At 36.7% G+C, this 13,251-nt stretch overlaps 2 protein-coding genes across 2 annotated transcripts; one reads left to right on the top strand and one right to left on the bottom strand.

Moving 5' to 3' along the window:
- Window positions 1-363: 363 nt before the first annotated feature.
- LOC145238786 (nuclear pore complex protein Nup54-like) lies at window positions 364-8,368 on the top strand. The gene is made up of 12 exons (XM_080102051.1): window positions 364-444; window positions 516-601; window positions 753-887; window positions 1,569-1,724; window positions 2,522-2,635; window positions 3,072-3,262; window positions 3,490-3,680; window positions 3,939-4,141; window positions 4,379-4,527; window positions 4,786-4,893; window positions 5,199-5,318; window positions 6,940-8,368. Exons 1-12 carry the CDS (start codon window positions 422-424, stop codon window positions 7,219-7,221), a joined length of 1,758 nt encoding a protein of 585 aa, XP_079958177.1. The 5' UTR covers window positions 364-421; the 3' UTR covers window positions 7,222-8,368.
- A 109-nt stretch (window positions 8,369-8,477) lies between these two features.
- On the bottom strand, window positions 8,478-11,887 carry LOC145237704 (vesicular inhibitory amino acid transporter-like). The gene is made up of 6 exons (XM_080100671.1): window positions 11,559-11,887; window positions 10,703-10,855; window positions 10,284-10,459; window positions 10,062-10,221; window positions 9,359-9,865; window positions 8,478-9,197 (listed from the first exon to the last, which is right to left on the bottom strand). The coding sequence occupies exons 1-6, from the start codon at window positions 11,817-11,819 to the stop codon at window positions 8,634-8,636; spliced, it is 1,821 nt and encodes a 606-aa protein (XP_079956797.1). The 5' UTR covers window positions 11,820-11,887; the 3' UTR covers window positions 8,478-8,633.
- Window positions 11,888-13,251: the final 1,364 nt, after the last annotated feature.

Below are 13,251 nucleotides of genomic sequence, written 5' to 3'. Positions count from 1 at the left end.
TTCTATGTCGCACAAGGGCAAACATGTGATCTAATGGTAAAACAAGGTCTTTCTTCTTTAGTTAGAAACTTGGGCGTTTGCTAGTTTGGCCAAAGAAAACTATAACTTTACATCGATCTTTGGTTTGGGTCGCCATCTAATAAATTGCTTTATTATTTCTATGTTTTGAACATACTCGCTCGGGTAGAACTACTAACACTGAGCTTGGGCTGGCCCCCGCTCTGGGAATTTCTGGTAGGTGGCGCTAAGGAGCATAGGCGTTTATGGTGCTGACTCAGCAATTATTCTTACCATAAACCCAAACTGCTGTAACAGCACCATAAACGCCTATGCTCCTTAGCGCCACCTACCAGAAATTCCCAGAGCGGGGGCCAGCCCAAGCTCTCTACCACTCGCTCAAGCGTGCCGAACAAGTGTGCGAATGGAAAATGCGAATTGCGAACGGTGGTTGATAAAGTTGGAAGAATAGTTTTAAAAATGTTTGGTTAAAATAAAACTATGCTTTGATTTCACAGTGTTTTACCAAACGAGTCAAACAACATGGCTAAAAATGTTGGTTTTGGAAGTGGAGGACTGTTTGCTGGTGCTGGTATAGGAACTGGTAAGTGTGATTTGCTTTTGTTGGACTTGTTTTTAAAATCTTTGTTTGTTTACATATAGGATAGAAGTATCAGTCCATAATACAACGGACATTTTTGTAAAAAAAATAGTATATGTAACCTATGCAGGGTAAATGCAATTGTTTTATGTAGACACAAAGAAATCAACTTTTAATTTTGGAGGAGCTGCATCAAGTGCTCCAACTCTAGGAACAGCTACACCTTTTGGGGGTGGCTTTGGTGCAAAAACAACTGGTTCCAATTTATTTGGAACTAGTACAACAACAGGTAGTTGCTTACATACCGTTTCGGTCCCCCAAAACACCTTAAAAAAACACTGCTGACATATGTGTTAAATTTATAGTAGGTATGGCAGTCTTAAATGCTATTTCTTATTTTGCCAGCCATGTTAAAGATTTCAAAGCATAGCACACAATTAATTGCTCTTGTGGGTCATATATCTCATGCTTTAGCCTGATGAGGGTAACACTAAAAGAAGAAAAACGGAAAAGCGGGAAAAGCAGGAAATCAACACTAAAAACAGAAAAGAAAGGAAAAGCAGAAAAAAGGGAAATTTATGTTTCCTAAAAGAGGGAAAAATAATTGCAGAAAAACAGGAAAAGAGTGAAATTTCCTGTTTCTGTTTTCGAAACCTAAAGAAACAAGTAATTTCACTCTTTTCCTGTTTTTCTGCAATTATTTTTTCCCTCTTTTAGGAAACATAAGTTTCCCTTTTTTCTGCTTTTCCTTTCTTTTCTGCTTTTAGTGTTGATTTCCTGCTTTTCCCGCTTTTCCGTTTTTCTTCTTTTAGTGTTACCCGCCTGATGATGAAATGCAGATGAGCACCAAACTAGAACTACATTAAAACCTTGTAGCTAAACTGTGTGTAGTTTTTCAAAATGTTTCGTCGCTCAAATTTACCATTATATTGCTTGATATTTGCTGTGCCATTGAATTTATTATTTAAAGGTTTTGGAGGCACTGATGTAAAAAAGCCTTCAGTGTTTAATTTTGGAAGTACAGCTTCAACCAGTGCACCAGCTTTTGGAGCCTCAACCGGATTTGGAAGTGGGTTTGGATCCAAAACCACAAGTTCAAGTTTGTTTGGTGGAACATCTTCTACAGGTAATTATTGGTCTCCTTCCCTGATGAGGACACATATTAATTTATTCCTTATATTTTTCTGTCTAATGCTGTTTGGTCAAGAACTAGTGTAATAATGCAGGGCTAACATTTTTTTTGTACAAAGCATTGTACATATTTTGTGTGTTCTGGGTTTGTGACAAAGTCTTTGGGTGGACACTACCTGCTTTATTGCAGTGTGGTGGTAGGTTATTGCAGTTCAACATGTACATTTTTAAAACACAGTTAAGAATGATTTGTTGCTTTTGTTACAACATGCCAGTATTTGCAATTTTGACTTCATAAAAAAACGCTTTTAATTGATACTTGGGTTTTGCAAATTGTTGTTTTTAAACATAAAGAAGGGAACTACAAGGTCCAAAGCCACCTTAAAGATATGAGAAATGCTGATTGTCTGCTTGGCTACTGCACATACAATAGCTTGATACCACCTGCTCTTTTTAAGTGCTTGAAAAAAACATTTCAATATAATGATGGACAAAGAGCATACGAAAATGTTGATATCCTTATCACTTTATGTATGTTTGTGGAAACCCATTTGTTTCTGCTTGAGTATCAATTATTTTGTTAAATGCTGGGTAAAGATATATGCTAATTGAAACTGGGTAACAAATGTTTTTTCGGTAGAAGTCTGGACAAAATTAGCTGGGTTACCAAGGTAAAACTTCAATGCAAATCTGTCCTAGTGTTAAGTCACAACTGAATTAAGTTAGTTTTGTTTGAAGCTGAAATTAACCAAAGTTACAACTGTGTTAATAAAATTTTGTGACATTTTGTAGGATTTGGATTTTCAAAACCCACAACTAGTACAGGTTTTGGTACAAATACCATGTCAGGAGGACTATTCGGACAACAACAACAACAGCAGCAACAACAACCTGGCAACACTCAAGGTTGGTTTTTGAGAGACTGTATGTTGCAGGGAACTCTTTCTAAAGCTAAAGTATAAGAACACAAATAAAGCAATAAACTTATTTTTCGATGACAAATTGATCATTGTGATACAACAGATATGTACCTGTACTTTAGAATTGTGTTAGGATTTCATTTATAAAAGATTGAAAAAATTATAATTTACCTTAGCTGATTGTTAGGGCAAAGTAGATTCCATACATCTATGTTTGAGTGCTATTTGTTTGCTTATTCACACTAAGCACATACACATTCATGTTACGACACGATGAGATAACCTAGCAAAAAATCCAAAAGCATCAGTTGATTTTAAGGGAACTGTGGATAAAATATTGATAAAATGTATTGCTTTTTATAAGGCTATGATCAGAATGCAAACCTTCATTATATTCTAAGTATGTTACTTTTCCAACTCAGACAATGCTGCAGCTCTATTGTTGAATACGGCCACAGCTCTTTCAGCGCCATTGGTTTTCGGAGATGAGCGTGATGCAATTATTATGAAGTGGAATCAAATCCAGGCATTCTGGGGAACAGGAAAAGGGTATTATAGAAAAGATGGTTCTCATATCAATTTCAATCCAGAGAATCATTTTTGCCATTTCAAGGTATGCCAAATATCGCCATTTCAACTGTTAGCCTTAACTTAACCCATCAATTGATGTAACACTGGTTCATATTGTGAACGAATTTAATGATTACAAAATGCCTTTCAAATAGACAAAGCCATAGTTTTTCAACATTTGTTGGTCAACAGCTTTAGCAAATAAAGTGTTTGATCTTGAATTTAATCGAAAAAAGGGTATTTTATTAGTATAACAATGTTGTACCGTAGGCTGTTGGATTCAGTTGCCTGCCCACTATGAAAGATAGTGATGGTTTTGTATCGATTGTTTGCAACAAAAAGGAAAGTGACATGAGAAGTGCTGGAGAATCAAATGTATCCGGTGCTATTCATAAAATACTGGGTGCAAATGCAAATTTATCCGTGAAGATTGATTCAATAAGACCCTTGCCAGACAACAAGTAAATGATGGCCATTCTAGATGTTTTTAAATGACCAAAAAAGTTGTCGAGTTTGTTTAATGTTTTAATCAGCCTTTATAAAAGGATCAAAATGATTTTTTGCATAATGTTTTAAAATTGTGTCAATTTAAAACTACCATATTTTACAAAAATAGTTTAGATTTGCTTCATTGATCAACAAAATTTTGTTTGGTTAAATTTTTGATTTTATTCATATTTTTGAGCACAAGGTTTTTTAATCCATTTTTAATTCATTAGATGTGAAATGACAATTTATGTCACGGAACAATCAACTACCACTGGTGCTGTAAGGAGAGTTTTAGCTTCTGAGCTGCATCGCTACATGCAGCAGAACAACATTCAACAACAACTGCAACAACAAGTTTTGATGGAAGCTTGTGTACCAAGAGTTACAATGTCAAGTGAACAGATTGAAAGAATTCTTGTCAACCCACCAGCAGGTAAACATATATACTCAAGATTATCTCAGATATGTAAGTGATAGTAAATTTGTATGCAAAAGTTGTTAAGAGTTAAATAAGTGAAATCTAGACATTTTACATTTGGCTTAGTTTTGTTGTTCATTTAATTTTGGAAAAGCTGTAGTGTTGCTCTTAATGGTGACCAGTAATGAAGTTTATACATTGTGCATTTCCCCCACATATTTTTTTTATTCCTCAAAAAAAATGCTTTATTAGGAATTGATCCAGTAATTTGGGAACAAGCAAAAAAAGATAACCCAGACCCAGAATCTCTTATTCCTGTACCCATGATCGGGTTTGCAGAATTAAGAAACCGTTTACAACATCAGGAGTTTATGTCAAAACAGCACCAAAGCAGATTGGATGTAAGTAAACCAAGCAGGGGCAAATATGCCATGCACCAACATTTTTGCAAACATTAACCCAGGTTTTCCTTCTAGGATCTGTAAAAAATGAGTTTAGACAAATGGATAACATAGCCAAACATTATTGTATGCATTTTTGTATTTCATTTGAAATCAAGTTGTATACATAACACTTATTTAATGAAATAACTTGCTTGCTCTATTTTAAATCATGATAACCCACAATACACTGATAAAGTTTGTGCTTTAACTTTTCAGATTTTAAGCAAAGGTTTGCATGATATACAACAGGAACAAGTAAACACACAGTCCAAAATAGAACAACACAAAAGAAAATTGTTGGAACTTTCTCACAGAGCCTTAAAGGTAGTAAACATACTTCCATACCTATAAGTACCATCAAGGTTTTATTCAGACAAAGACTTATTTCTTCTCTGAAATCTTTATTTATTCTCCACATGGCCAAGTCTTGCAGTGGTGGGTTCAAAACGAAAATGATTACGTTGTCTTCTGTCTAGCATTTTCAAATGGTAGATATATGATACAGTAGCTACTGCTGGAAAGCGACATCGTTTTCCCCAAAAAATAAAACCTTGCTCAAAACACAGGCTTCGCACAAGAGGTGTTGATAATAGATCGTTTCTGAACTAATTTTGTACCTTTGTTGTCAGGTGATTATAGCACAAGAAATAATTCGAAAAGCAGGTTATGCCATACAACCTGAGGAAGAACAACTTCGTGTTCAGCTTGATGCAATTGCAAATCAACTTAATGCCCCTACACAATTTCGGGTAAGTAACAGCGCCTTATAGTGTGGTGCATCTGGACAATTAGTTTTCACTAGTTAATAGTGCCAACCAACTTTGTTTGTATTTGAAGCCAATTTAAATTGATATTCTTTGAAACTGAATCCAAACTACTGTTTATCCAGTATTTGTTGTCAGTTATTATGGGTTCCCTTCCCTGAAGGGGACACATATTGATTTTACTCTTATTTGTTTGCTTTTTTTTTCTTTTTTTTTCTTCTTTTTCTTCTGGCCAAAGTTTGTCCACCTCGTTTTGCCTTGAAATGTTTGATGGATTTGGATGAAATTTTCACAGATGCTAGATATAGTTATGTAGATGTGCCATTTGTTTTGTTTGACTCGATAGCCCCAGTGTTTACCCCACTAGCCCCCTAAAATCGGTAAATTTTGAACAATGTCCGAATTGGATGAAATTTGAAAAGTTTGTTCATTGTGCCATTTTAGGGCATCGTTTGTTGTGTTTTACCCTGTAGCCCCAATATTTACTCCACTAGACCCCTAAAATGGGTGATTTTTTAAACAATGTCCGATTTAGATGAAATTTGGACAGTTTGTTCATTGTGCTTTTTTAGGGCATCGTTTGTTGTGTTTTACCCTGTAGCCCCAATATTTACCCCAGTAGACCCCTAAAATGGGTGATTTTTTAAACAATGTCCGATTTGGATGAAATTTGGACAGTTTGTTCATTGTGCTTTTTTAGGGCATCGTTTGTTGTGTTTTACACTGTAGCCCCAATATTTACCCCAGTAGACCCCTAAAATGGGTGATTTTTTTAAACAATGTCCGATTCGGATGAAATTTGGACAGTTTGTTCATTGTGCTTTTTTAGGGCATCGTTTGTTGTGTTTTAAATTTTTTGATAGTTTTATGTTTTATGAATTTGGCATTTGTAGCTGTCGAATATTGTGTTTCACCCTGCAGCCCTATTATTTACCCTACCAACCCCCCAAAATGTGTGAATTAATCAACAATACATTTTGACAGTTTGTATAATATGCCATTTTGAGATGTCAGTGTTTTATGCTATTTAGGCACACAAACTTATAACAATGTCTCAATTGCATGAGATTTAGACAGTTTGTACTTTACATAACTTTTTTTTTAGGAACACTACCAATCACTGTGTTTGACTTTATAGCACCGTTTCTTATGGTTGTCTGTTTACAACTTTGCGGATTTGGGGACCCATGAGTTTCTGCCTGCAGAAACAAATCAAGATTATAAAAAATGTTGGCTAATATAGGACCCAATATAAATAAATATAGAGAATATATTACAGTTTGCAGAATAGGTTGTAGTGTATATGCTATAGTAAAATGTATTTTAACCCAGTCTGCTGACACACACTTCACCTAGTGGTGTAACACAACGTTATTGAGGTAAAAAAAACTTAAAACAGAAAATTTTGGTCATGTTAAAAAAAGGCCAATATCAAAAGCCATCGAAAAATCCGACTTAACCAAATTTAAGAAGATTTCAAACAAATTGCAATGATTTACTTCATTAAATCTGTAACCAAAAATCTCAAACCAGTACAAGTACAGTTACATTTTTTACGGTAAGCTCATTTTTTGAACCACATCAAAAAATCTTGGCGGTTTTGCAGAGCCGCCTTAACGAACTCATTTCCCAAGTTCGGATGCGACATCATTCCACTCTTCCTCCTGCTCTCGGAGCATCCACCTCTCTTGATCCGGATGCACTGGCTGAGATTCATGCTCATCTCCGAAAACAACAGGAGGGGCTGAGTACGTTGGTGAAGATTGTCGCCGACGACTTCAGGGACTTGAGCGTGATTGAAAAAACAATGGCGGCGGACGAGCAGGCACATGACATACGGGACTCCGCTGCCGGTTACCATGGCTACCGATTGCATTCGTACAGATGATAAGCGTAACATATATGTGTTGGTATATTGTGAAGTTCATCCCGAGAAAGGAAGGTTGTACATCCTGGCTAAGCTAAGCTATGAGCAGATTCACCTGCAATGATATTGCTCACTTAACTGCATTGAAAAAAGAACAAAACTTCATGCAGTTTATTTGCTCGTGTCTGGTCACAGACATACGTAAACAGCAGGAATGTGAATGCATCGAAGTGATGTTTCGTGTACTTTGATTCTTGACACGCATTAATAGTTGCTGAGTTGTAAAACTTCACCAATCACAAAATGGTTGACTTGTCTCTGCTACATTTGCTGCCAATCCATTATTTTTCAAGAATGGATTTTCTGCCCCAGGAATAAACCAATTACATAACGTTGACATTTTTTTTGAAATTTTTGTGAAACTGCGGTCGGTGCTGGGGGACAATTTTAGACAACCAGATCTTTACTTTAATGACAATCTTCCAGAGAAAGATGTATTTGGTTGTCCCTTTACTACTTAACATCTTGCTAAACTCTTCTTGTAAACATATTAGTGATTTGCACAGTTAACACTAGACACGCGTTGCGCATACAGTTTAAAATGTGTTTTTTCCCCAAGGGGCACGTAATTGTTTTCGTCCGTACTTTATTCAGTCTAACGCTGATTTGTTTTACTCATTTAGCCGAGAAGTGTTTTTTCACACTTACACACATGATAGTTACCTTTCCGAAGTTGATTCTCTTGCATTTGGAAAAGCAGGATATGTCATGGAACAGGATATGCCAAAGCGATTGCTAATCAACTTAATGCCCTATACATGTAAGTTTGGTGCTCACAGATAGTTACATTTTGGAGCGCCGCGCAAAAAAACACAATTAGCGTTACCGAATCGGCTTAATTGCAACAACTCTTAAGTGTTGATCATAGGGGAAACTGAGTCACTTAGGTAACCAGGATATAGGAGAGAGGTCATCGAAAACATCTATCCCCGATAAATAGGGACCCTTTTAATACATAAGCTTTTTCAACTTTTAGGGCGAAAGTGCCACTTTTGGACATTTGTCTCGGCACCCAAACGTTTTTTTTTTATTTTGCTAGTATTAAGTTACCAGCCTAATGTGGACCATTTCGCAATTTTAAAACGAAAATAAAATAGTTGACAAGTGGTGTAGAGTTGCCATTGAGAAAGTTGATACGATTTATCAACAATATACCTGTTAACATTCAAATTCCCCATGGACTGGTAGTTTACAAAAAGCTTTTAAAGAATCACAGATAAGACAAAATTGTTTCATATATTTGGAACAAACGAACAAATTTAGCTATGTCGAACACAAAATACACGTTGACTGTATAATATTACATGGCGTAAACAAGCAGTCATTTCTGATGGATATGAGCAAAAAGGGATAAACGGTTTAAATTATAATGACTACCTCGTTGCATTGCCAAACAAGACCTCAAAAAAGTTACTCAGAGATGGCGTTGTGGAGGGGACCATCATTACGTCTGGGATTGTGGTTTGAATTGGCATGGAATCGAAGTCGGTGTCATAATCGTTTTGGTTTGGGAATTCCGGGAACCATTCCGTCCCCACATAAAATTGGTTATTATTGAGGATATTAGCTGCACTGTCAACCACTGCTGGAGGATTGTAGATTTCATAAAGGCCAATTAACGAGTAATAAATACCTAGGAATGCGCAAACAAGACCAGCAAGAAATATAAAAACGTCCAGCGCTATGTGGCGCCACTTTAGTTCGTGCCACTTCAGTTTAATGTGGAATGCAGACGGTAGAAGAAAAGCTAGTAAGGTTCCAGTAAGACTCCCTGTCAGTCCCATTAGCAGAGCAAAATGTGGAATGAAAACTCCCATGAGGAGGGTACTGAACACAAGCAAACCACGCAAAACCAGCGCCCAGATTTGAAGGTCACCTGATGCCGCGTAACATGAAGGAAAACCACGTGACTGCTTTGCCGTTTCTTCATCCAGCGTCTGCCATTAACAAACGTTTTGCAACATTTTATAAATAGGTTTTATTGCCTCTTTTTTCACATTAAACAAAATTGTTGCCATCTTTAAGAAAATAAGGTCATTCAAAATAAAAAAATAAATAAACACATTAAGCAATATCTTATGAAACAAATTCCACTTACCAATACAACAGACTTAAGTCTTCTCCTCTCTCCCTCGCTTGAGTCACTACCGGGTGACGCCATAAAAGAGGTTTGAGCCACAGGTGTCTTATTGCTCTCTTCCAATTCACTGTAAGTATTCCTCTTGGTTCCAAATAGTGAACCCCATCCACCAGTCGCGTTAGTGAAAAACTGTTGCTCGATTACTTCAAGTGCCTGGTAGTAAGGCAAAGGGTAGGATAGAAGAGCTTTTATCACCAAGACAACATTGACTGCTGCTCGAAGTCCTGCTGGTAAATTATCGGTTACGACGTCTTTTGTGTTTTGCGCCCAGGTTAGGAAACACACCAAGGCAAAGAAAGCCTTGGTTGCGCAGGAAGCGACGTGAGACCACAAAAGCATCGGCTTGAACTTTTCCCGGTTGTCCATACTGCCCTCAAGTGTCGGAAGAAATATTTGTGACGTGTAGCTGAACACGATGACGCCGATGGACACCGGGAATTCCCTCATGTCAACGCTAAAGTTCATCTTAACAAAAGAAATTACACATTAACAAGTGAAGATGTGAATACATGTGTTTGGCTATTATGATATTTAGGACAAAGCGTAATGTGTTGCTACGTCCATATAAATAATTAAACAGTAGTTAAGTCTGCGGTTACGTCCGAAAACGCTGACATACATATCGTACAAAACAACTTGTAAAAACTAAACAAAACCGTACCTGTCCCCAAGCCCATTGGTTTATTTTCGTAAAGCAGTAGATCATGGTAATAGCGAGCACAACGAATTGGGCGATTGAGCATCCCATGCTCAGCCTCGACACCGCCCTCAAGTGGCGAAGAAAAACACATGGTACCAAAACAAAAGTTGCGATCACCGACCTTAAAAGACAAAAGAATCGTTTAAGTATGACGTCATTGTTACGTCACCATCGCAGACGTACCATCCGGTTTCGTTAACAGATGCTTGTGGAAAACTGCTGGCCATCAGGTTTCCAGAAACAACTATATACAGGACGCATGTCATGAGAAGTTCGATCAGTTGCGAGAAGTTGACAATTAAACTACCCAGGTACTTCCCCAGACATGCAACTGCGACATCGACGTACGTAGAGCGTACCTGAGGAAAACACTTTTTTGTAATACAGTGCCAGTTTTCGACATTCTGCTTGTTAACTATTGGTTACATATACCACTGGTAATTTGTTTTGTTTAGGTTTTGAACATGTTTTAATTAGTCTTACTCGAATTTAAGGTCCAGTTACGCCGATTCAAACTAAATATGTTGTTACCAAAGCACCCATAGCACTTTTTATGAACGATATTAAATTAGTGCAAACTTGTTATTTTTGTACAAACTCACCCTCTTTTTCTTTCCTGAACCGTCGTCTTCGTACAGACAGTCAATTAGAATAGACCCAGTGTAGTTGCAAACAATCGCGGTACCAATGATTAGAAGCAAGCCGACGTAGCCTCCGTGTCTCAATGCGTAGGGAAGACCAAGTACAAACATTCCCTGCAATAAAAAATATTAATTGCACCAGACATAATGGATCGAAAGGTCAATATGCCAGATTTTAAATTGTAACCCTTAAGCCCCGCCTAATCATTAAAAATCCAGACACGTTATTATTTCCTACGCAGTACCGATTTTTGATTAAGGTCTTGTTATCAACAAGGCTCACGGGAGGATTTCGAAATTAAGATTGGCATCAAAAAATTGCCCGACAGCCTCCCTTCGGAATAATCTTTAATGAAACACAGTGTCGCGTTAATTTAGCTCATTTTTTAGGTGGCGAATAAATGGCCTTGTCAGCAAATGATGAGACGAGAAGGTGGTTTTGCAAAAACGAAAAATACCGGAGGACATATTTTTCAGGGGCAATATTTCATTCGTGATTTGCAAATTTACATGAATTATGATCCATGTAGTAGAAATATTGATTAAAATGTTTTACTTAACGGAAAAAAACGGTTTGATTTCGACGTTTTTTTGACCGAACAACTGACTTTAAATTTGTATGTTTATTTGCAAACCAATCGTTAAAATCCTGAAAAATTGAAACGAATGATTCAAAATTATAACTTTAAAAACGGTCAAATATATTCTGCAAAGCATGAGTCATTTTTATCCTTAAAACTTGATAGCAAACGCGGGTAAGGCGTAATTAGCAACAAAATTACAATAAGCAAGATCAACAAAAACTTCAGTTATTCACCTGAATTGCGTTTGACATATTCCAAACGGCGTCCCACACAGTAATAGAGGGTTTTTCAACTCCTAATGATTCCCTACGGGTGGTCGGGTCAAAATCCTGGTAACCGGTCATGCTGCTGTTAACACTTCCCTCATCTGGGGAATCCCCGCCATCAAGCAACTGGCCGTTTGTGTTTTTCACAAAAGTGTCTTTTACTGGCATGTTATGGCGAACCTTGGTGATTTTGGACGACAATTTTCCCAACATTGAGTCCTCCATCATATATAAGTTTGAATCAACACGACAATATGACCGCTACGACTGATAAGCTTATTTAAAACAATTCAAAGATATCATAATTAAATAAACGACGAATCATTTGTAAATACGTGTATATTTAAAACATGGCAAATATAATCAAAAGCAAAAACAAATAAGATGATTTTTTCCTGTTCTTCACATACTTCATTACCATAGTAGAGCAATTATCTTTGGTGTTTTGTTAAATCAAAAGAACTGTTTTGAAGTTATTTTTAAATCAGAAATTAGTTTGAGGAAATGTCACGGCAAAACAGCCTTGGCAAAATTTCAAATATTATTTATGCTTAGTGCTATTCTGTTTAAGTAAATTTTCTGTTTTCAACAATCCAAGTTAAAACTTTGGGCTACCTGCAAAATTTCAATCGAACTTTTCTGCTAGAAATTATTACGCATTCTTTGTTCTCGCCTCTTTTGTTTTGTTTTTCGCGAAAAAACTCCAATGAATACCAACCCAACTAACGTGTACTGTTTGTAAACACTGAGTCTTGTATTGCAACACAACTTGCGTTAACGGGACGCGTCACGAAACAGCGACTCGGCGCATTTGGTTTGAACTAAAAAGCTGCGTTAAGTGCATATAAATCCTTCTTCTGCAGCTTCGTGATTGATGAAAGATTGGACGTGGTCTGGTGAAGCGCATTATCAGCCAACAATCGATAGACGATTTAGCGAGACCAAGTGCAAAAATTAGCAGACATACAACGTACCGGCCAATTTGCGTAAAAGCCATATAATCTTGATTCTGTGTTAAGAAAGGGTAAAGTTCGATTTGCAAGGAATTATCGCTTGAAATGAGCCAAGATCATCACGCAAAGGTTACACGAATCAGATGTAAAAGTAATAACGAAGTAATGTTTTTGAAATCCGAAAACTCATTTTACAAATACCAATCCACAATTGCTTCATTCAGGTTAAAGGTTACCCTAAATTTCAGAAGGTTTTGTTTACCTAAAAATGATACGTAAAAGTGCCAAAATTTGTCGCCTGACTGTTCTATAAAAAAAAACTGGTAAATAGACCTACGTATGCTCAAAAAATCTTCGAAAAGAAAGTTAAACACGTGCAAACCGAACAACAATAAGCTTTGATTTGCAAATTTCTCGTGCGTGAAATCAAACTTTATGTGCGGACTTAAAATCTACACGCAACCTATTCCTCTGGGATTACGAGAAAGCATTTTAATGTAGGGTTAATAGAGACCCGACACAATAAATCTCCATCTAACCAACTCTCGCTATTGATTTCACAATTTTGTGCGTTTTGTGTTTTATGTTGAAACTTGAAATAAAACGCCTCAAAATTAAAACTGCTATACTAGTTGTGTTGTTTTGATTTCATTTAACGACAACTCATTTTAACGTACTGTCTCTATGGTGTTGTCATTTTGCACTTT

Source organism: Phallusia mammillata, chromosome 7, assembly GCF_965637545.1.
Source record: "Phallusia mammillata chromosome 7, kaPhaMamm4.hap1.1, whole genome shotgun sequence".
NCBI classification, from domain to species: domain Eukaryota; kingdom Metazoa; phylum Chordata; class Ascidiacea; order Phlebobranchia; family Ascidiidae; genus Phallusia; species Phallusia mammillata.
This window is presented reverse-complemented; position numbering and strand designations above follow the sequence as displayed.

What these genes read in the sequence shown, in the direction of transcription:
- LOC145238786 (XM_080102051.1), top strand. Translation starts at nt 422, where the DNA reads ATGGAAAATGCGAATTGCGAACG. An exon ending in ATCATTTTTGCCATTTCAAG is followed by an intron (nt 3,263 to 3,489) that starts GTATGCCAAATA and finishes GTTGTACCGTAG; the next exon opens with GCTGTTGGATTCAGTTGCCT. An exon ending in TCTTGTCAACCCACCAGCAG is followed by an intron (nt 4,142 to 4,378) that starts GTAAACATATAT and finishes ATGCTTTATTAG; the next exon opens with GAATTGATCCAGTAATTTGG.
- LOC145237704 (XM_080100671.1), bottom strand. Translation starts at nt 11,819, where the DNA reads ATGATGGAGGACTCAATGTTGGGAAAATTGTCGTCCAAAATCACCAAG. An exon ending in ACCAATGGGCTTGGGGACAG is followed by an intron (nt 9,866 to 10,061) that starts GTACGGTTTTGT and finishes TCTTTTGTTAAG; the next exon opens with ATGAACTTTAGCGTTGACAT. An exon ending in GACTTAAGTCTGTTGTATTG is followed by an intron (nt 9,198 to 9,358) that starts GTAAGTGGAATT and finishes TGTTAATGGCAG; the next exon opens with ACGCTGGATGAAGAAACGGC.